Raw genomic sequence first — 21,081 nt, forward strand, 5'->3', positions numbered from 1 at the left:
CCACTCATGGGCTCCCTTCCTCCCCTTCTCTCCACAGCCATCTCAGCTTTTTTGCCTCCAAGCCCAGCCCCACAGCCATGATCCTCAACCTGTGGGAGGCAAGGCACTTCCCCAACGGCAACCTCAGCCAGCTGGCTGCGGCAGTGGCCGGACTGGGCCAGCCGGACGGCGGCCTCTTCACAGTGTCGGAGGCCGAATGCTGAGGCCAGCCAGGCCCCCAACACCCACACTCTCACCAGCTTTGGGACCTACCAGGGACAGGCAGAAGCCGGACAGGGCCTCCCCCACACCAGGGAGCTGTGTGGACAGGCCCCTCCTGGTGAACGCTGTCTCTGCACACTGGCCCTTCAGACCCTGCCCACGCTCCCGCCCCTCCAGGGCCTGCCAGGCCAGGCCGGCACTGCCCCCTGCCCCCGGGGCCCAGGCTGGACAGTGCCAAAGCCAGCCCAGGCCCAGCCCCTGTGTGTGTGTGTATGTGTGTGGTGCTACCTCTCCCCCCGCCCCGGCCGGGGACCGCGCACGCACAGCATGTGTGCACACACCGGGCCCGGGGCGTGCCCCGGAGCTCCTGCCTGAGCTGGACCTTATGCAAACATTTCTGTGCCTGCTGGGTAGGGGCACGTCTGAGGGGCCCGGCTCCAAGCCTGTGGGACTGAGGGCCACAGCTGGATGGGGGGCGGCCCCTGGATTCAGGCACACGACCCCCACATGGGCATGTGCCCACGCATGTCTCGTGTGTCATGTCACCGGCTTCCCCCTCCCCGGCACACATGTCATGCTGTACACCTGGAGGCTGCTCACCTCTCTCACGCCCAGTGTCCGTCCACATCTGCCTCTCACATGCTGCCCTTCTCCCACCCACCCAGGGACACCCAAGGCTCCTCCCTGGCCCTCCCCCTCCCCCACCAAGAGGAGCCCTGCCCGACGGGGCGTGTGAATATGCAACGGGAGTCCTGGGCTGGACAATGGCGAGTGTGCGTCCGTGGCGTGCCCGCTCCGGGGCCTGTCGTGTGAAGCTCGTGCCCTGACTCTGTCTTAAGTGCATTCACGCACTTACACTTGGCCTTATGTACACAGCCTTGCCCGGCCGCCGGGGCGCGTAGGGATTTTAGCGGACGTGAATGTAAATAAATTATATATATATTGCTAACCCAAGTGCTGCTTCTCTCGGGGAAGCCAGAACTGGAGGCCAGTGGCCGCAGGGGGGAGTCCTGGGTGGCTGAGCCTGGCTGGGGACCCAGCCCTGGCCCAGCACCGCTGGTTCCTGGAGATTTCTTCAGACACGGGTCTGCTTGGCCAGGCGACAGGCAACGGCAGTGACCAGGGCTGCGCCTTTGCCCGACCCATCCTCTGACTGCAGGAAGGTGACCGCACAGCGGGGGGCCAGCTCCTGCACGGTGGCCGCCACCAGGCGAGAGAAGCTGTGAGGGGAGGGAGGGGCTGAGGTGAGCCCAGGCCAGCCCGGCCCTACCCAGGCATGCCTCCCGCCCAGCCTGGCATCCGGACTCACTGGGGGTGCAGCTTGTAGAGGGTCCCGTCCACTCCCACGGATACACTCAGCTCCTCCAGGCCGCGGTTCTCCCGGATCTTCTCCACCACGGCAGCCACGCCGGCCCCGCAGAGCTGGGCTGCCCGCTGCGACACAGCCTGGCACACCTCCAGGACCATCAGGGCGTCGTCCGAGGTCAGGGGAAGCCCCAGGTCCTCGAGGATGGCTCGGACCTGCCGCAGGGCCAGGGTGTCACTGGGGAGAGGAAGGAATAGACCACAGAGAGGTAGGGTCTGGTGTTAGCTCCCCTCTCTTGTGGCCTCTGTCCTCCTGGGCGGACCTCCCTCCAACCAGCATTCCGCTTTGGGTGGTGGGAGGCTCAGCACCTTTCAATCTCGGACAGAAACTTGGTCTTGAAAATGTCCCTGGTCTGAATGCTCGGGGTCTGCTGACCCCGGAAGAGAACTCCAAGGCTGGTCAAATGCAGGAGGATGTGGCGGACGATCTCCCCCAGGTACATGCCACTGATCATCTTCTCAAACCTGCACGAAAGTGTGTGTGCCCACAGGGTAGGAGACCCCCTCCACTACCATCACCACGGAAGCCACCATCGCCGCCCCTGCCCGGCCCGGCCCACACCTCTGTTTGCCAGGGTTGATGGATGCCTGGTCCACACGTGCGTCGAAGCAGGTGCTGAGCGTGTCCAGAGAGCCATCGTCCCCGAAGGCGCCCCACTCCATGTTGATGCACATGCGGCCGAGGTCCCCAGCCACTCCTGCCACGTTCCGCAGCTCCTCCATGTAGCAGGCATTGGTGCCAGTTCCTGCAGGAAGGCCAGACTGAGTAGGAGCCATTTACTAAACCAGACAGGACCCCCTCTGAGCCCTTCCTGCACCGAGACAGCAAAATGTGGGCTCCTGTTTTACATCTCCATCTCCCCAGTCACACCTCCGGTCCTGGTCTCCCTTCCTTCCTGACATTCTTCCGCAGCCCCTGCCAGCACCAAGCCCTCCGGCCTCCACCGCCTCCCCTACCAGCTCCACCATCGGTGCATCTCCCAGGGTACTCCTAGAAATGCCACCAGCCATGCCATTCCCCTGGGAGATGTGTGACAGCCCCCCACCATCACACCCACTCCGTCTGCAGGTGAGACGCCTACAGCTCCCCGAACTGGTCTTCAAGTCTTTGGTCAAACCAGCAGGTGCTGGGCCAAGAGCCGAGGATGGAGACAGGAGTCGGACCAGAGGGGCCCCAGGGTGGCCAGAGGCGGGGCAATGAGCAGACAACTCAGAGACTGCCGTATGTGCCTAAATGAAGGTGCAAAGAAGAGCATCCTGGGAGTTCGGATGAATCATCCTGACTAGAGGGTCAGAAAAACCACGGAGAGGAAGGAAGTTGGGGTTTGGCCTTGAAGCCAAGAAGCACAGAAAGGAACGGCATGCCAGGCAGAGATCCCCAACACCCGGTCAGCTCCAGGCAGGTGGACTCCTTGTGGCCCCGCCTTGACTTCCTCCACCCAGTGGTTTATTTGGGCACACCCCTCCGAGCGCCTGCCCATGCCAGGCTCTATGTTCAAGAAGCTCCCAGTCCCACGAGTGGCTCTCACCCACCTCGTGCTCTAAGAGACTGATGCCTGAGGACCCGTGGAAGTCCTCCTTTCCCACCCAGCCAGCTCCTTTCTTTCAAGGCTTTCTTTGCAAGTCCCGCTCATTGTGGGACCCCTTCCTTTCTGACCTCAGCCTGTCGCCCTGGCACAGAGTGTCAGGTTCGGCTCTCTCTGACTGCCACATGCCATTCTGGGCTCAAGCCCTGCTAAATGGTCAGTTGTGAAAAGGCAGGTGTTTTCCCCTTTTATGTGTCTTCCTGTCCCTTCATCCATCCCTCAGCTAGCCACAGGATAGGTGCTTAATAAAGACTTAGAATCTTGGATGACCTGAAGAATGACCTCATAGCTCATTCTCTGTCAATCCCTGGCACCTTCCCAGCTCCGAGCACTGAGTGTGCCATGAATTAGCATCAGGCAGTAGGGGCACAAAAGAGCAAGGCCCTCCTCACCAACAATAAGGCCGATCTCACAACGGGGGTCGTCATAGCCACAGGACATCATGGTTCCCACTGTGTCATTGACAATGGCAACGACATTCAGCTCCATTGCCTGCAAAACAAAGATGATGCTAGTTGCTGGGCAACATGGTCGTCACGGCAACTAGTGCTGGACCCAGAGGTCTCTACTGCAGAGGGTCCCCTCTTAGGAAGCAAGAGACCCCTTTTGCTCCCTTCAAGGCCTGCCACAGTCCCAAAGCACGCCTGGAGGCAGACTCCCTACCTGTTTACGCTCAAGGGCTTCCCGCAGCAGACACACGACATCTTGGCCCTCACAGCCTGATGCTCTGAAGCCCTTTGTCCAGTTCAGGAGGATGCCCTGGGGTGGGACCAAGGCAGGGGACCCCTTGGAATCTCACTTGGCCTCCCCAAACCCTGCGTTTTCTCCAGCATACCATGTCCCCCTCTGTAAGCAGCATCCCAGGCCCACTCTGCCCATACAGTGGAGGGCCTTGCCCTCTGCCCCCTGAAGCCTTCCAGTATGAAGAAACCTATTAACGTCCAACCTGCGTTAGTACCAGAATGCTCAGATGGTCTCGGGGTTTGGCCATTGTAAGATGGTTGCCCAGAAGGAATGGCCCTTTGTGATTGGAGGGAGCTTGTCAAATGGGTGCCGTGGTGAGAAAGGGGAGGACAGGGAAGGCTCAGCGGGTCCACATGGCAGCAGATCCTGCTCTTCTGAAAAGAACGAGCCAGGGTCGCTTGAGAGAAGAAGCTCTCGGAGCTGGGACAGAGCCGTGTCATTGGGAGATTCATACATGTGTTCCAGATATGAGTGAAGGACGAATAGAAAAGCCAGAACCCAGACATGTGGACAGGATGGAAGGGGACAAGACAGCTAAGTGTTTACTGTGAGAAATAGGCCTTAAATTGTGAAGTTAGTGACGGGGGCTTGGCTGTGCTTTTCTTGGTGTGATTCTCTGGGGAGGGCGGGCGGGGGGGGGCGGGGGGCAGGAGAAAATGACTGCTCTGCCCACGGAGAAGCATGGAGAGCAGGTCTGCAAATCTTTAGGGCAGGAGGTTAGAAATACTAACCAACACTCCCCCCAGTAATATTGTCTTATCCCTTTCCCTGTGTGACCACAGCTGGGGTGTTCTGTGCTCATTGTCCCAAAGCCAGAGACCAGGAAGAGCGAATGAGAGGGAGGCCAGTTTGGGGGAGACCAGGTCATGAGAATTAGCAAAGCTTACATGCTCCCAGATAAGACAAAGAACCCCTGGCCTGGGGAAGGGGGTGGGGCAGACAGAGTGAGGTCCCGGATGGCCTCCTGAGGGTGGTGCCCTGTGCCCTCCCCACTGGGATTTGGGTGGAGACACGGGATTTGGGTGGTCTGAGCGGAGAGGAGGCCTCTGCCCTCCTTCCCCAGGGAGGTGTGAGGGCCCGGGAGAGGAAGTGGTAGCCCCCTACCTCTTCCCAGTCGGGGCCTGGGTGTCTCCCCAAGAGTTTCCCTTTTGTGCCTGCACATCGTTACAGTGAAGGACGATCGCTGTGCAGCCAAGAGGGGCCCCTGGGGGGAAGAGGGTCTCCAAATTGATCAGCATTAAGTGTTCACCCCTCCAAAGAATTTAGTTCAGTGATAGAAGATCAATAGGATCATGTTTCCTGCACGCCTGCTTTTGCATCGAGTCCCACCTGCTTCTCACACTTTATAAGAAATAGTCAAAAGGCGCCAGCTGCTCAGCCTGGAGCGAGAGCCCAGCCGAGAGACGCAGCGGCCATGAGGGGAGGGGCAGGCAGAGTACAGAGGCACGCATCGGAGGTCAGGGCTGGAGCAGAGGGCGACAGCCACACAGGGCTGGTTGGAGCCGAGGAGGCAGAGCCGCTCAGACACGCAGGTAGGGCAGGACACAGTGGGCACCTTCAGGGACAGGGTACCCTTCATCGTAGCAGTTTTCCACAAGCTGGGATGTTGGGGGCAGGGGAGGGGGGGAAGAAAACTCCTGAAAACCTGGACTAGCGGTCCAGGAGGAGTTTTGCATGACAGGCCTCATAGTGTGCATGAAAAGTCTGGTGTTCTTGTCGAAGGGTGCACGGAGGTGTGTGCTGAGAGCCTGCTGCTCTGCCAGCCCAGTTAGGCGCCCATGCCAACCAGGCACGGAGAGGGACGCTGGCAAGGCCGGGAAGGGGAGAGAGGGCAAAGGACCCGTGTGGGCACAGCCCCTTCGAGCGCCTGGAGCCAACGCTGCTTCCTGCGGGCCTTGGCCAGACACCAGTGCGTGGTCAGCCCGGATCTGGGCCTGCACTGCTCCCAAGTGCCCACACCTTCCCCTGGCTCCACTCTCCTGCTTATCGGCAGCCCCCAGGGATTCCCGTGTCCATTGCCACCCCAGGCCTCTTCATGACCCTGGGTTCCAGGCACTTTACCACTTCCACCCATTTGGGCACACTACGTTAGGAAAACTGAGGCCCGGTGGAGGCTCAGCCCAGGGGTGCCTCTGCCCGCCCTCCCCCCAGTCCTCTCCTGCGATGCCGCGAAGGGCATGTGGGTGGGGAGCCCTGGGAATACCTCCCCCCAGCCCGCCCTCCTCACCTGGTCCAGCCCAAGCTGCCTGCACGGGAAGGAGAAGGTGAACCCCAGGGGGAGGCTCTGCCCGCTCAGGCCCTGCTTCTGCTGGAAGTCCAGGATGCAGTCCACGATGTGGTCAAAGAGCTGAGGGCAGTGCAAGTCAGCGTCGGGGAGAGGGGCGCCTGGCCCTTCCCTGGCCCTCTTCCGCCCCAGGCTGCGAGTACCTGCTGCCCTGAGCCCTGAGCCACAGACTCAGGGATGGAATAGACCTGGTTGGTGATCTGCACGCCTCCTGCGGCCACGTGCACCAGGAGGACTCGGAAGTTGGTGCCTCCCAGGTCCAGCGCCAGGAAGTCCCCCCGCTCTGTGGGACAGAGGCCCTCAGTGCCAGGCCAGAGCGGGTGGCTTCCCCCAGCACCCCTGACCCCCGGGAGCCCCTGTCCCAGTCACACAGCCAGGCCGGTCCTCACCGCTGCCGTCAGGAGTGGCCCGGACGTACGTGGGCAGCATTCGGAGGGAGGAGGCCTCCCCCTGGAGCCCTTTGGCCATGGCCTCCCGCATCTGCGCCTGCACCGCCGCCAGCTGTTCGCGGTTCAGCCGGAACGGCGCCAGGGTCTCCTCCAATAGGCGCCGGTGGGCGGCCAGCCGGGCAGCCACCGCGGTCACCATTGCCACACCCCGGCCGCCCCCGTCCACGGAAGGGATGAAGGAGACATGGCATTCGGGGGCCAGCAGCTTCACCGTCTCCTGCAGGACGCTGAGGAACCTGCACAAACACAGCGAGGCCCAGCCTGGCGTGGCACCAGGCGCTGACCCTCAGGGCTTACTGAAGCCCGGACCCCATCGTTTCAAATCAGCTCAATTCTAAATGCATCTGTGCACCAGCTTCGTGCCCAGTGCCCCCAGGGACCCCTCCCTTGCACACCCAAGGAGAAACATCTTTTCTCTCTGACTTCTTTTTTCCCCCAGCCGCCACCTGGCCTCACTCTGCTGGCGCCATTCCTCCCCTGCCCTACAGCCATGGGACCAGAGTGCCCTTGGGTGCTTGTCACACACACACACACACACACACACACTCACTCACACACACTCACACTCACACACTCACACACACACACACTCACTCACACACACACACACACACTCACACACACACACTCACTCACACACTCACACATTCACACACACACTCACACACACAGGTTCCTTCTCCCTGCTCACTCCGGGCCTGTGTTTTCCCAGTACCTGGGGTGGTGCTCACACACTCACACACACACACACTCACACACTCACACACACACACACACTCACACTCACACACACACACTCACCCACACTCACTCACTCACACTCACACACACACACACTCACACACTCATACACACACACACACACACACACACACACACACACACGGGTTCCGGCTCCCTGCTCACACCGGGCCTTTGTTTTCCCAGTACCTGGGGTGGCGCTCACACACTCGGCCTCCAGTGGCCACGGCGACGTGAAGCATCTGCTGCTCGCGGCTGTGCTGGAGGCGGGCGAGGACGGCAGCCAGGGCGGCGGCGCAGAGCCGGGCGGCTCGCGTGCACACGGCCGTGCACACCTGCTGCACCAGCTCGGCGTCCGAGGCCCCCGGGCTCAGGCCCAGGTCCCGCAGGATAGCGTGCACACGGGCTGTCCCGGCCGAGGCGCTGGGGGGGACAGGGTGCTGCTTCGAGGGTCAAATGTCCCGGATGCTCCCTGTCCCTCTTCTCCCGTAGCTCCCTGGGGGGCAGAGCACCCTCCCTCTCCCAAGCAGAGACCCCACGGTCTGATCCCACCGGCTGCCACACTCACTCCTCCATCTCGGCCACGTGCTCCAGGAGGAGGCCCCCTCGGCTCAGCAGGGCACCGGAGGTGCGGCCACCAAAGAGGGCCCCCTGCTGGGCCAGGTGAGCCAGGACCTGCCGCACCAGCTCCCCCAGGTACAGGCCGCCGATCATCTTCTCAAACCTGCTGGCCGGAAGGGGGGCTGGAGGAGGCTTCTCTCAGCCTCGGCCCCATGAGCCACCTGTGAGAGCCCTCAAGGGGGCATCCTTCTCTTTAGGGTCCCCAGACCGGAGGCTCCAGAAGCAAATGGCTTCCCGGGAGACAGTGGGTGTTTACCCAGCCCCCACTGCCCCCTCCAGTTTGGGTCTGGGTTAGGGTAAGGAGGCTTCTGGAGGGCGGCGGGACCCAAAGGGAGGGTGGGACACTTTCCTCAGCTGCCCCCAGTCTCCAAACTCCTGTCAGGGCCAGCCAGAGTCAGGAGTAAGGGAGGGCCAGGTGTGAGGACTCTGAGTTCCAGAACCCGGAGCCCTTCCTTCTATGAGCCTGGCCAGGGCCCCTGCGGGGGCAGCTGGAGCTCCCGGTGGGGAGAGGCTGGCCCTCCGGGCTGGCACACGGGGCCAGTGGAGGGGGTGGGGGCAGAGCAGAGAAGGGCTTAGAATGGAAAGTCAGGCCACCTCTGGGCACCGGGATTCAGGGACTCCTGGTCCAGGATGCGGTCGAAGGCGGTCAGCACGGACCCGAGGGCCCCGTCATCGCCGAAGGAGCCCCACTCGACGCTGACGCAGACGCGGCCGCGGTCCTCGTCCAGCACCGCCACGTGCCGCGCCTCCTCCATGTAGCAGGCGTTGGTGCCCGTGTCTGGCAGAGACGACCTCATCAGGGCCTGCCCACCAGGCAACTGCACCCCACCCGCTGCCCCACGCACGGCCCTCGGCTCACCTACAACAAGCCCCACCTCGCACGGCGCAGGCCCCAGCTCGCAGCCCATCATGGTGCCCACCGTGTCGTTCACCACGGCAACCACATCGATGCTACAGGCCTGGACAGCGGGAGGGCACAGCAGGGGAACCGGGGGTTGGGCAGGGCTGGGGCCCTGTCCATGATGGAGACTCCCAGGGTCCATGAAGCACGTGTCCACAGGCCCCACACATCTGTGTCACAGACGCCCTAAGCCCTCCGTCCACAGAGGAAGGCTCCCCCACCCCATGCTCCTGTGGCTCCTTCCCCCCCAACTCAGGCCCTGGTGGTCTCAGGGGCTCCCAACCTTAGCCACCCTCTCAGGACACCAGTGCCACCCACAGAACCAGGACCAGGACCGGGGGAAGCCAGCGTACACTTGGAAGACCGCACAGAGGCCCCTTGCTGGCTCACCCTCATCCTGGCATGGCTCCCCAAGCCCTTCCCGTCCAGCCCTGACTTCCAGCCATGCGCACAGTATGGCGGCCATTAGTCCAAACAGACTGGCCTCCTCAGGCAACAAGACTTTAGCATATGCCCTTCTCTGAAACTACATCTTCCTCAGCCCCAGCTTAGGCACAGGCAGACTCCTCCTCCAAGTCCTTATTGAGGCACAAAAGGCCCTTCCCAGTCCTCCCAGTGCTCCCAGTGCTCCCAGTAATCCCAGTCCTCCCAGTGATCCCAGTCCTCCCAGTGCTCCCAGTGCTCCCAGGGCCATCGGAACCCCCCTCAACAGGGACAGTCTTTCACTGAATGCTCTCCCACCAGACCGAGGGGTCCTTGAGGACAGGGTCAAGCCTTTTCATCTTTGCTCCCCCGTGGCCCTAAGGTTGGACTTTTCTTGGCCTTAGTCTCTTTACCTAGAAAATGGGAGTGGCAGCAGCATTCACCCCGAGGTTAAACCGGATAAAGGACACCAGCAGGAGAGAGAAGCAGGCCCACCCAGAAGCACAGGGCAGGCCACATGGTTGTCCCGTGGCCCCTGCCCCCACTCACCCCCTGCCTCTCAATGGCATCTCGAAGCAACTGCACCACATCCTGGCCTTCCACACCGCTGCACCTGAAACCTTTGGTCCAGGAAATGAGGGTACTCTGGGGGCAGAAAAGTGGGATCACTCCAACAGCCTTCACGGGGCTGCAGCCCCTCCCCCGCCATCCCCACGCCCGCTCTGCCTCACCTTGTCCAGGCCCGTCTGGTAACAAGGGAAGCCGAAGTTGAACCCAAGCTTCAGGCCCTGGCTGCCCAAGGGGTATGCGTCCAGGAATTCAGACAGGCAGCGAGCCACAAAGTCAAAGAGCTGGGGGACACGGGAGGGGCTCAGCTCTGCCCGGCGGAGCCCCAGCCACCCTGTGGGCCCACAGCCTGGCGAAGCGTCCTCACCTGCTGACCAGGACCCAGCATCACTTCTTGGGGGATCAAAAACTCCCGGCTCCGGGGCTCAATCCTGTGCCCCTTCGCGCCTGTCAGGGTCACCCACAGAACACGCAGCGAAGCCCCCGTGGCTCCCAGCTCCAGCACCACGAAGTCTCCTTGCTCTGAGGACAAGCAGTCACAGAGAGGCCAGCAGCCGTTGATACCAAACTCTCTGCCTCCCAGAAACATCCCTTGAGTCTTGTCAAGGGAACTTAGAGATGGGAACCTTAGAGATGGGGACAGGGATAAGGAACTACCCCCTCCCCAGATGACAGCCCTCTCCCCAGGCCTGGTCCCCTCTCTCAGTCTATGTCACCCACCAGTGCCATGTGGGGTGGACCCCACATACGTGGGCAGCATCCGGACAGCGGGGGCCGGGCTGGCCTGGCCCGTCAGTGCCTGCTCCATGGAGCGCAGGAGGCTGGCTTGGATCTGCCGCAGCTGTGTGGTCGTCACCATGAATTGGTTCAGGCATTCCTGCACCTGGAGGAAAGCAGGCTGACATCTGGGCAGGAGCTCCATTGGCCAAGTACTCCAACCCCAACCAGGACAAGCCAGCCCTGTCCTGCTCATGCCTTCTCTCACCTGTCCCGACCAGCCCGTCCCTCAGCTTCCCCAGGGCTGGCCTGAGCCCTTTCTGAGCCTGGTCTCCCAGCACCACCAGGCTCCACACCTCACCTCTTTCCACACTCTGGCTCCCTGGCCGCTTAGGGCCTGCACCCAGCTCCAATGCCCTCAGAAGGAACGACCCACCCACTTCCTCCTGCTCCCTTCCCTCGTGGCTCCTCAGACCAGATACTCCTGGCTCCTTCTGTTTCATTGAATTCAGGGTTTGGCAAGGCTTTCTCCTGTCACACCAGGACTGATTAGCTCTGGGTTCCCAGCACCCGGAGCCAAGCTGCTCAGTGGGTTGTCATTGAAGGAGCAAGTGAATGAACACATGTGTGAACAAGCTTCACATTCAGGTGCTTCCCTCACCAGATCCACTAGATTCTGGAGCCTGAGCAAGCCAGGCCCTCCCTTTTCTTTCTTTCTTTCTTTTCTTTTTTTAACACACCACCAATATTTTTTGTTCCGCTCTTTCCAATAGACCAGTGCTGACACTGGGAGGGACTGGGCCTCCATAAGGAGAGATCCGCCTGGGGGCTCAGTGTGTCCACCCAAGTGTGTTCTGAGGTTTGGGGGTGGCCCTAGGACCTAAGTCCTCCCCCAGACTTCCCCCATCCCAGAATCCTTGTGGGCCTGAGACTGTGCCACACCCGAGAAAGCTCCCTGGGTGGAGCAGGACATGGGGAGAGAGGTTACATGATGCCTCAGCCTGCCACACCAAGCATGAGCATGAGACAGGAGGGAAACTGAGGTAGAGAGTAGAATCAGGAAAACATGGCAGGAGTCTGGAGGTGAAGTGCTGAGGAGAGTCTGGAGGCGACCCTGCAGAGGCCAGCCCTCCGCTCCGTTGCCATCCCTCCCACTGGCATCGGGGGAGCCCACACACACACCCAGCGCCATTCCCAGCACCAAGTGCTGCTCCACCAGCTGAGGCCTGCCCTGTGCAGCTCAGGCTGCAGTGCAGGGTCAGACCATAAGCAAGTAAGCAGGTAAGATTGTCTGGTAGTAATGGCAGCTTAAAAAAAAAAAAAAAAAAAAAAGCAAGAATAGAAGTGGAGAGTGAGCGGGGAGGTAGAGATATTTTTGGACACTAGTCAGGAAAGGTCTTCCTGTGGAGGTGACCTAAATGAAGGAAGGGAATGAGCCATTTGAAAATCTGGGGAAAGTGCCCTAGCCAGTTTTGCTCAGTGGATAGAGCGTCAGCCTGTGGACTAAAAGGTCCCGAGTTTGATTCCAGTCAAGGGCACATGCCCGGGTTGATCCCCAGTAGGGGGCATGCAGGAGGCAGCCAATCAATGATTTTCATCACTGGTGTTTCTGTCTCCCTCTCCCCCTTCCTTCCTCTCTGAAATCAATAAAAATACTTTTAAAAAGAAAAAAAAAATCTGGGGAAAGAGCATAAAGGGATTTTTTTTTTTTTTTTTTTTTTTTTTTTTCAGTGCAAGGGGATGAATTTGGGGGAAGACTGGGCCAGAAATGGATCAGCAGGAAGGGAGGAGCAGGGAAAGCAGAGGACAGGACACCGAGCTGTTCTCCATCAGAAGCCGCTGTGGGGAGCTTAGAAAGCACCCTGCTGCCTCCCCTCTACATGGAAACCTCGGGGCAACCTCCTGGCCACCTTCAGAGGCCGCAGCCTTCCTGGGTTCATTGGAGCCCCAGCCCGTGACTCCATTCTCCGGGGCTTAGCCTTTTCCAGGCCCCACCCCTGGTAGAAGCTGTATTTGTAAAGAACCACTGGGGCGTCTGGATAAGGAGGCTGGGGAGCCTGGGAGGAGAAGCTCCCCCTGAGGAAGATGGGATGGCTCTCTCCCGCCCCTGCTTTAGGAAGAGAGGGGAAACAGAAGCCGAAGGCACAAATGACCCTAACAGGAGTGCCAGGAGTTCAGTCCGTGTTTACCGCACAGCAGGTGCTTACCGCAGCCATGATGCTCAGAGGGGGTATTCTCAGTACACATGAGGACGCTGGGACTCAGACAGGCACGGTCATCTGCCTACGCCAGGCAGCTATTAAAGCTCAGGGTGGGATTTGAACCTGGGTCTGTCGGACTACAGAGATGTTTCTACATAAATGTGAAAGCTTTATAAAACCTAGCAATTTCTGAAAAGACCCCAAAGCTGATGAAGGCGGCAGCGAGGAAACCCCATAGGACCTGGCGTGAGATAACTTACACCTGAGGGTTGCCCTGCCACTTCCTGGACGGGTGGCCCTGGGCAAGTCAAACTTCCCTCTGAGATAACAAGTCACCGCTTATGCAAAACCCAAAGAAGAAGCATACTCAGAAGGTCCCAAGCCCCCAGGGCCAGGGCCATGTTTACTCACAGCTATCTCAGAGCCAGGCTGGAGGCACTCAGGCAGGATTTGCTGATTGAGTGGTTGTGGGGGCATAAGAGCATAGAATTAAAGGGGATCGTGTCTGTGAAAGTGTAAAATACTGTTCAGGGTGAAGGTTGTGTTTTTATTGCTTAATGATAACAGCAGAATGATGAAGCTGATGCCTTAGGCAGATGGATGTTTTTTTCTTCCTTTTCCTCCCGGAACCAGTGGAAAGTGCAAGAGGAATGAATGACAAGAAGATGGCAGAAGCCACGAGAAAAACAGGACTTCCCTGGCCGATCTGGTGGGTGCATGGTAGCCAGGAGAAGCTACTGGGTCGTCCCCCTCCACCTCTCCCGAGAAGACTGGGGAGAGAGCTCAGCCAGGAGAGCGAGAAGCAAAGCCTTAGAAAGAGGCTGATCCAATGTGGCTTCAAAGCTGGCTCCTTCGACCAGCTTGCATGCTGGTCAGTCTGGACTCACTGCCTCACCTCTCTGAGTGGTTTCCTTCTCCATCCAGCAGGAGGTAGAATAGCGCCCCCTTTTTCTGTGAGGACTGAGAAGGGGTGGGACAGTGGCTGGCCTATGGAACATGCTCATTGGAATGTGGGTTTAATTTCCTCAGAGCATGAGGTACAGCCGCCTGGAGAGCCTGATTTATTGCCCCTCTGGTGGCAAGAGACCTGGGAGGAGGGGTGCGGAAGGGACTCTGAGAAGGGGCTGTGCTCTGACTACGCATGGGAAGGGGCTGAGGGGGAGCCAGGGCCTTGGGGAACATGGCATCCCTGTGAAGTCTCCCAAAGCCTAGTTTAATGTCTTTAAACTGCAGGCGTGTGCAACAAAGTCAGCAGGGCAGAGGTAGGACCAACACGGGGGCAAGGGCACAAAGTGAGTGGGAGATGGTGGCAGGCCAGGCCTTGCTCCTCCTGAGGCCCGTGGTGGGTGGTGGGTGGAGCACAGAGGAAATGTTTACAGCAGGGTCTGGGGCAGAGATTGGATGAAGATGAAGTGGGAGCATGAAATGCTGTCAGGGGTGATGCCCCCGCAGTTTGGGAACAAACTAAGTCCAGCAGGTGTCAGGACAAGCTGGAAAACTAAAGAAGCTGCAGGGAACAGTTGAAGAACCCTCTCTCGGGACGCCTCTGTCCTTTATTCTGTCCTGTAACCCCCTTAACCCTCCAGGGGGTGGGAGGACTCATTTTTCTTTTCTTCCATTTTACTGATGAGGAAACAGAGACTGAGGGACATGAAATGACTTACACAAGTGTTTCCGGCTCAAGGATGTGGTATGCAAGGGCTCTATATCTTGGTAAAGAGGACAAAAGAGGGGCTCACTTCTGAGCTGATTGGAAGCAGGTAGAGTAAGCCGCACTGTAACCTCCGCTCTGTGTGCCTGACTGCATGGCATGGGGGAGCGGGAGAGCTGCAGGAGTGACTAGAGAAGTGGGGGAGGAAGGTCCTTAAGAACACAGCTTTCTAGGCTGTGTCAGCCCACGTGGGGCAGAGGAGGTGCCTGTGTGACAACGTGCCAAAGCAATGTATTTGGGGCTGAAGCATCTAAGCCCAGCTCAGACTCCTTAGCCGAAGGCACACCACTTCTCTGAGTCCCCTCTTCCTGAGCTGTAAAGTGAGGAGCTGGTCCCTGCCTTGCAGTTGTGGGGAGCATCGTAGGACACACTGACTGGATCAGATATGAAAGGCTCTGAAAACTGGAAGGGGCTGCAAAGCTGTGACCACAGGGCCCCACACCATCTTTAGCCAATCCTGCTCTTGGCAGCCCTCAGTGAGCACAGGACAGGAACCCAGTGCTGAACTTACCAGCTCAGAGCTGTCCGGGGAGCAGGGCAAGCCCTTCTGGGGGCAGCCAGGGGCTCCTTCCTTTTGCCACAGCCCTACAGGCCCAGTGAAGTCCATGTGGTTCCACAATGGGGGGTGGCCACCTATGGGAGGAAAGAGGCAGCCTGGGTGAACCCCTTACTCTACAGGCCCTAGGAGGCTGTGACTCAGACCCACAACTTCCTTCTATCTGAAGGGCACAAGAAGGAAGCTGTGGGCAGAGCTCAGAACCTCTGACCATCAAAGATCCTTTAGTAATTAGCCAGAAGGTTGTCAGGTTCCAGAAGCATGTGTCATAAGAGAGTACCAGGAAGGCTGGTTTCTATACCCAATGCCTTTCATTCATTCTGTTATTCATTCACATTTACCAGTTTCTGATGCCAACTCCGCTGGATGCTAGGGTATAGATGAAGCCAACCAGGGCCCCACCTACAGGGACCTCACAGCCCCTATAGCAATCCCAGCAGGGTTGACAGGCATCAATCGAGATAGACAAGCTGCTGTGCTTAGGAGTTCAGGAATGTGCTAGAGCTTTTGGAAGAAAGGGTGTGATGTGCTGGAGCAACAAAGCAGGCTAGACCACACGTGTCTCTATGCCAAGCTGAGGTGCATGGATTTCTTCCTGAAGACAGAGGGAGAAGATGTGAGGGGTGGATGTGTGCTTCAGTAAGGGCTCCTACTCATGGCACAAACTTTGGGCAGGTCATTTCCCTTCTCTTCCCTTCCCTTCCCTTCCCTTCCATTCACCTCCACCCCTGCTACCCCTCCCACCTTCTACTCCCATCACTCCCTGTGGTCACCTATAATCTGACTGCCCAACCCCAGCCTTTGGCTGAGTCCCCACTAGGACTGCCCTCTCAGGCATGGTACCTGTACAAGGTTGGTGAGAATTACATGGAATAACACCTGGAAAGTGTTTTGAAATATTTAATTTAAACCTCAGCTCCTGGGTGGGTTTGGGGAGGGGCAAGGGAGATAATGAAAGCAAAAGAAACTTGCTCTGTGTCTTCAGATTTATTTAGCTGAATTTGCATGGAAACTCTGTGAACCTCAATTTCCTCTTCTAGGACAGGAAAACAATTCAGTTCTTGTGTGGATTAAAGGAATTAATGATTCTGAAAGTCCTTTGCATGCTCTAAAGGACCATTGGAATGTCAGGTGTGCTCACTCAAGCTAGAGGTGGCACTGATGTTCCAGGAGGATCCTGAGGGAGTCTTCAGTGACCCAGGTGCCCTTCAGGGGAGAAGGAAATGAGAAATGCAATGGAGGGTCCAACAAATCACTCCACCTCTCCTCCTGGAAAGGCACCTTCCACCCCTGCCACCCCTCCCACCTTCTACTCCCATCATTCCCTGTGGTCACCTGTAATCTGACTGCCCAACCCCAACCTTTGGCTGAGTCCCCACTAGTACTGCCCTCTCAGGCATGCAAAGCCATGAGCATTCTCCTCACTACAAAACCTCTTGTCCCGTGGCTTCAACAGCCGGTTTCTCCTGGGCCTCCTTCCTAAATCTCTCATCATCTTCATTAACAACTCCTCTTCTCTCCCCTTAAACAATGGAGCTCCCAGCCTTTTGATAGCTCTCCTTTCCACACTCCCTCTTTCTCTCTCTCATCCCCAAGAATTGATTGAAACTTCTGTATGAGGGATCCTAAATATCCCTGTCCTGAGCCAAATCCCGAATTCTAATGACCGATTAGACATCATGATCCGAACTTGGAGAGGCTCACACTCCACAGTCAAAGCCACATTCATTTTCTCCTTCATTTTTGCCCATGATTCTTCTCCTATGCTCCACCTTCTCCTACTCTAATCTGTCCACCACCCCCTGCCCTGCCACCAACAACTGCGCTAAAATAGATTTTATCATGTCATTCCCCAGATCTATCCCCCTAAGAAAGGAACAGTCACATTCTGATGGCTACCACTGCAGAAAAAAATAATTCTAAAACTCTTTACTGTGGCATTCCAGGCTCTTCACCCTGTCCTCCAACCAAGCTTCCTCTCCCTACTGCCCTTCATATGCTATACACTGACTACAAGCTTCATCCTGTCTCTTGATGTCCAGCCTTTGTTCCGTGTTCCCTGAGCCTGGAACCACCATGTCTGGTTCATCTCTGCATCTTCAACGCCCAAGAGAGGATTCAGCATAGGTAGGCGCTAAACAGCTTTGTGAATTTGGAGGTGGGCAGGTAGTCTTATTCAGAGAATCAAGAAATCTATTCCTAACAAATATTCCCAGAGTCATATAAGCCTACACTCAGTTTCTAGGTCTGTCTAATGGAAATGTTGGTTCCACATACATTATAGGTCAGTTTCAAAGATAAAATGGGGTAACTGAGGCAATTAACTTTGGAAAGGGCCAAGGGCTATACACAGTGGTGAGCTTTCACTCTCCTTTCAAGGCCCGGCTGGCTCATTCATTCATTCATTCATTCACTCTTACTCATTCCCTCTTCTATTTCGCATTTGTTCAGCACTTCTCCATGCCAGAGACTGAGAACCTCCCCCCAAAGACACCTTAGCATTTACCCTCTCAGTGAGTACAGCCATGTCTGTCCCTCCCAGCTGAGAGTCTGTGGAGAGGGACATGTCTCCCATATCACTAGGTCCCCAGACCCCAGCCCAGGTCGCACACATTTAAAAAGCTGTGGAGCTGTTCACTTCCCTTAGCTACATGGAATGAGCCTTCTTTTAGAAACACAAACCACAGATGTTTGCTGGGGAGGGAGCCACGACTGGGGACCAAAGGCTAGTCTTTCCAGCCTTTACTCCTCCAGGATGGGCCAAGCAGCAGAGATAAGGGTGAGGGCTGGGGCTGAGGCAGGTAGGAACTAAACAGACAAGGCGGCTCTTACCTGGGGAGAACAGCAGTTGGTCAGTCTCCTCAGGCCTGGGTGCTTTTCCACGGACCTGGTTTGCACCCAAAGTGTAACTCACAATGAGCTGAGTAATCATGGCCCCAAGCCCCACCCTTTTATTAGACAACAGCTAAGTCACTTCCTTTTGAGTCTGCCCTAAGAGGAGACGAGGGTAGGCAAAGCCATGGTGCAAACTTAAGCAAGATGACCACAGGAAATTGGAGCCGTGAAATGGATCAAGGGCCCTAGGACATGCTCTCTGCAAGATTGGGAGTTCTGTCCATTTTACAAAAACTCGGAGTCTGCCAAAACCGGTTTGGCTCAGTGGTAGAGCGTCGGTCTGCGGACTGAAAGGTCCCGGGTTCGATTCCGGTCAAGGGCATGTACCTTGGTTGCGGGCACATCCCCAGTAGGGGGTGTGCAAGAGGCAGCTGATCGATGTTTCTCTCTCATCGACGTTTCTAGCTCTCTATCTCTCTCCCTTCCTCTCTGTAAAAAAAAAAAAAAAAAAAAAAAAAAAATCAATAATTATATATATATATATATATATATATATATATATATATATATATATATATATATATATTAAAAATAAAATTAAAAAACTCAGAGTCTGAGCTCTGTGGTGGTGGCTCAACCCTGGAAAGAAAATGGAGGGGCCTAGCCTGAAAAATATGCAATCCAATGGACAATTTGGCGAAATGTGGAAATACTAGTGAGAGATCATGTGAGCACAGAAGAAGAGACTTGCCTTGGAGTGAGCAGGGCAGGAGGAAGCTGAGCCTAAAAGGAATAGTAGTATTCTGGCAGAGGTGATCCTTGAAAAAGAGAGGAGCATGTACAACATGATGAAGCATCAGACATCTTCATGGAATAGAGTACAGCTCCAAGGTTCTGAAGAGGATGCATGGAGATGGGACTGCATGGTGGGAGCGGTGGGAGCAGTGGAAGCTAGACTGGAATCTAGCAGTTAGTCTGTAGGCCAAGAGGGCACAGTAGGTTCATAACATAGGTCTTCTCTACTGAAAGGGGAGGGGAGTCTCAGATTATAGCCAAGCTGTTGGCCACCAAGTTGGTTATCCCCTGTACTAGCAATATATATATATATATATATATATATATATATATATATATATATATATATGTGTGTGTGTGTGTGTGTGTGTGTGTGTGTGTGTGTGTATGTATATGTATATGTATATGTATGTATGTATTGATTTCAGAGAGGAAAGGAGAGAGAGAAACATCAATTATGAGAATCATTGATTGGTTGCCTCTTGCAAGCCACACACTAGGGATCAAGCCCACAACGTAGGCCTGTATCCTGACCGGGAATCAAACTCTGACCCACTGGTTCATAGGTTGATGCTCAACCACTGAGCCATGCCAGCCGAGCTGAACTAGTCTTGAAGGCACAGAACCTTGAGGCATCACTGTGCTCGCTGTATGGCATGAAATCTGTGTTCCTCCAAAAATTCATGTTGAAAACCTAATGCCTAAGGTGATGGTATTAGGTGGGACCTTTGGAAAATTATTAGGTCACGAGGTGGAGCCCTCGTGAATGGGATTAGTCTCCTCATAAGAGAGGCTCTAGAAGATGCCTCACTCCTTCCGCCATGTGGAGGACACCAGAAATCTGCAACCAGAAGAGGGCACATACTGGCTCCCTGATCTCGGTCTTCAAGGCTCCAGAATTGTAATAAACTTCTAATGTTTATAAGCTACCCAGTCTGTGGCATTTTGTTATGGCAGCCCAAATGAACTAAGATACCCACCATGGTAGGAAACAACATACTGCACCAATTTTCATTTCAGGGAAACTGGTGAGCAGATACTTTAAAGCTTTATGTTTCCTCATCAGCAATAACCCTATCATTATCCACAGGTAGTACATGACCTCCACCAGGATGATGAAGACCCAGGACAGTAGCTCTTGTATCTGTTTTGGCATTGACTGGGCCTGGCAACACCCGGCATCAACCCTGCTGCACTGTTCTCTGGGCACCAGTAATGCATATAGGCCCTGAAGGGCAGGGAGCTCGAGATGGGAGTGGACAGGACAGTCACCCATTACACAGTGTCCTGCCTAATCTGGATTTCCAGTCTCTCTCAACTTTGTTCAGTTGGGAGATAATATGGAACTGAATGTGAAAGGCCCAGCTGTGATTCATGCTGGCAGCCAGTCTGCAGTCTCCTGACCCAGAGTGCTAGGACGCCTCGTCTGTTTCTGGAAATCTGTGTCCATTCCCCAGGAGCAAAGATCCCAGAACCCTAGGCTGAGTGTCAGTGCCTTTGGAGGGAGGAGGCAACCTGGATTTGAGGTCTGTGAACAGCTGATAGTCCTTGCTGTAATCTAGGCACAGTAGTGGCCAACAATTCTCCTCACACACCAGATGGCCTCTGACTCATAAGTGGAAGGACAAATCCTGACTAATTTCTCCACAGAATTTGCCTTAGTTTGGGTTCCCCAGAATTAGATAAAATTTGAGCTGTCCAGAAGGAACTGAGAAATGGGGAGGAGGTCAGCAGGAGGAAAGGTGGGGCACTGCTGAGTTCTGCTGGGCTAGGAGCCAGACCCTCCCTGCTGAGCTACTCCCAGGCTTGCTTCTCACAGCAGACAGTGCCCCACAACAGGGCAAACGGGCCCTAGATAAGCTCCCCACAGTTCCCCCCATGCCCTTTCACTAGGTATGCCTTGCACTTCTCTTATACCCATCAAGCTGCTTTACTGTTAAGTCTTTGTTCATGCTGGTCTGTCTAGAATGACTTCCCATCCTTTCCACCTTTAAATTACACTTCACTCATCCCCAAGGCTTGGGGAACCTTCCTGGGTAATTCCTCCCGGCCCTAACCCCAGCTGGGTGTGGCCTCTGGGTACCATCTTTGCATTGGTAACTGTGGGCTCCAAGCACATGCTTCTTACTCATCTTTAGAGCTCCAGAGCCCACTTCTAGGCCTTACAAGGAATAGGATGTTAATTTTTGTTAAATTGAAGAGCCCTCCCACAACCTCAATAGTCCAGGGCTTTTGAAACTGAGAGGAAATCAGTAACTTCTTCCTGCCTTCCTAGTGCATATGGCTTCAGCCTTTCCGTTAGGTTTACACATGCCTCCATCTCCCCACTGATACTTCTATCCACTTAGTGTTACCCACCTTCCCTTCACCCTGCTAAGTCAATT

General features: G+C 56.1%; 2 protein-coding genes across 4 annotated transcripts in view; one reads left to right on the plus strand and one right to left on the minus strand.

Moving 5' to 3' along the window:
- UNC5A (unc-5 netrin receptor A) overlaps nucleotides 1-1,150 on the plus strand; it is a 55,865-nt gene extending 54,715 nt beyond the window's left edge. For both annotated transcript variants that reach the window (XM_084886574.1, XM_084886575.1), the window contains one exon: nucleotides 38-1,150. In XM_084886574.1, coding sequence (XP_084742700.1) covers nucleotides 38-203 — 166 coding nt within the window. In that variant the 3' untranslated portion in view covers nucleotides 204-1,150. The remainder of the gene's footprint in view (nucleotides 1-37) is intronic.
- HK3 (hexokinase 3) lies at nucleotides 1,119-18,039 on the minus strand. Of its 2 annotated transcripts, XM_084886571.1 has the most exons (19): nucleotides 17,900-18,039; nucleotides 15,023-15,144; nucleotides 10,603-10,765; nucleotides 10,250-10,404; nucleotides 10,047-10,166; nucleotides 9,865-9,960; nucleotides 8,851-8,950; nucleotides 8,586-8,769; nucleotides 7,939-8,094; nucleotides 7,560-7,793; nucleotides 6,570-6,865; nucleotides 6,324-6,463; nucleotides 6,124-6,243; nucleotides 3,816-3,911; nucleotides 3,545-3,644; nucleotides 2,129-2,312; nucleotides 1,876-2,031; nucleotides 1,511-1,744; nucleotides 1,119-1,421 (listed from the first exon to the last, which is right to left on the minus strand). In XM_084886571.1, exons 1-19 carry the CDS (start codon nucleotides 17,997-17,999, stop codon nucleotides 1,277-1,279), a joined length of 2,901 nt encoding a protein of 966 aa, XP_084742697.1. In that variant the 5' UTR covers nucleotides 18,000-18,039; the 3' UTR covers nucleotides 1,119-1,276. The 2 variants fall into 2 exon arrangements, with proteins under 2 accessions (XP_084742697.1, XP_084742698.1); XM_084886572.1 differs by lacking the exon at nucleotides 1,119-1,421 and having other exon boundaries at nucleotides 1,545-1,722.
- Nucleotides 18,040-21,081: the final 3,042 nt, after the last annotated feature.

The sequence above is a fragment of the Pipistrellus hanaki genome, assembly GCF_964339955.1.
Source record: "Pipistrellus hanaki genome assembly, chromosome: 5".
NCBI classification, from domain to species: Eukaryota; Metazoa; Chordata; class Mammalia; order Chiroptera; family Vespertilionidae; genus Pipistrellus; species Pipistrellus hanaki.

Excerpts from the sequence above, each read along its gene's own strand:
- HK3 (XM_084886571.1), bottom strand. The coding sequence starts at position 17,999 with ATGATTACTCAGCTCATTGTGAGTTACACTTTGGGTGCAAACCAGGTC. Across the intron at positions 10,167-10,249 it reads TGCTGGGTCCTGGTCAGCAG|CTCTTTGACTTTGTGGCTCG; the intron begins GTGAGGACGCTT and ends CGTGTCCCCCAG. Across the intron at positions 8,951-9,864 it reads ATGCCATTGAGAGGCAGGGG|GCCTGTAGCATCGATGTGGT; the intron begins GTGAGTGGGGGC and ends CCCGCTGTCCAG.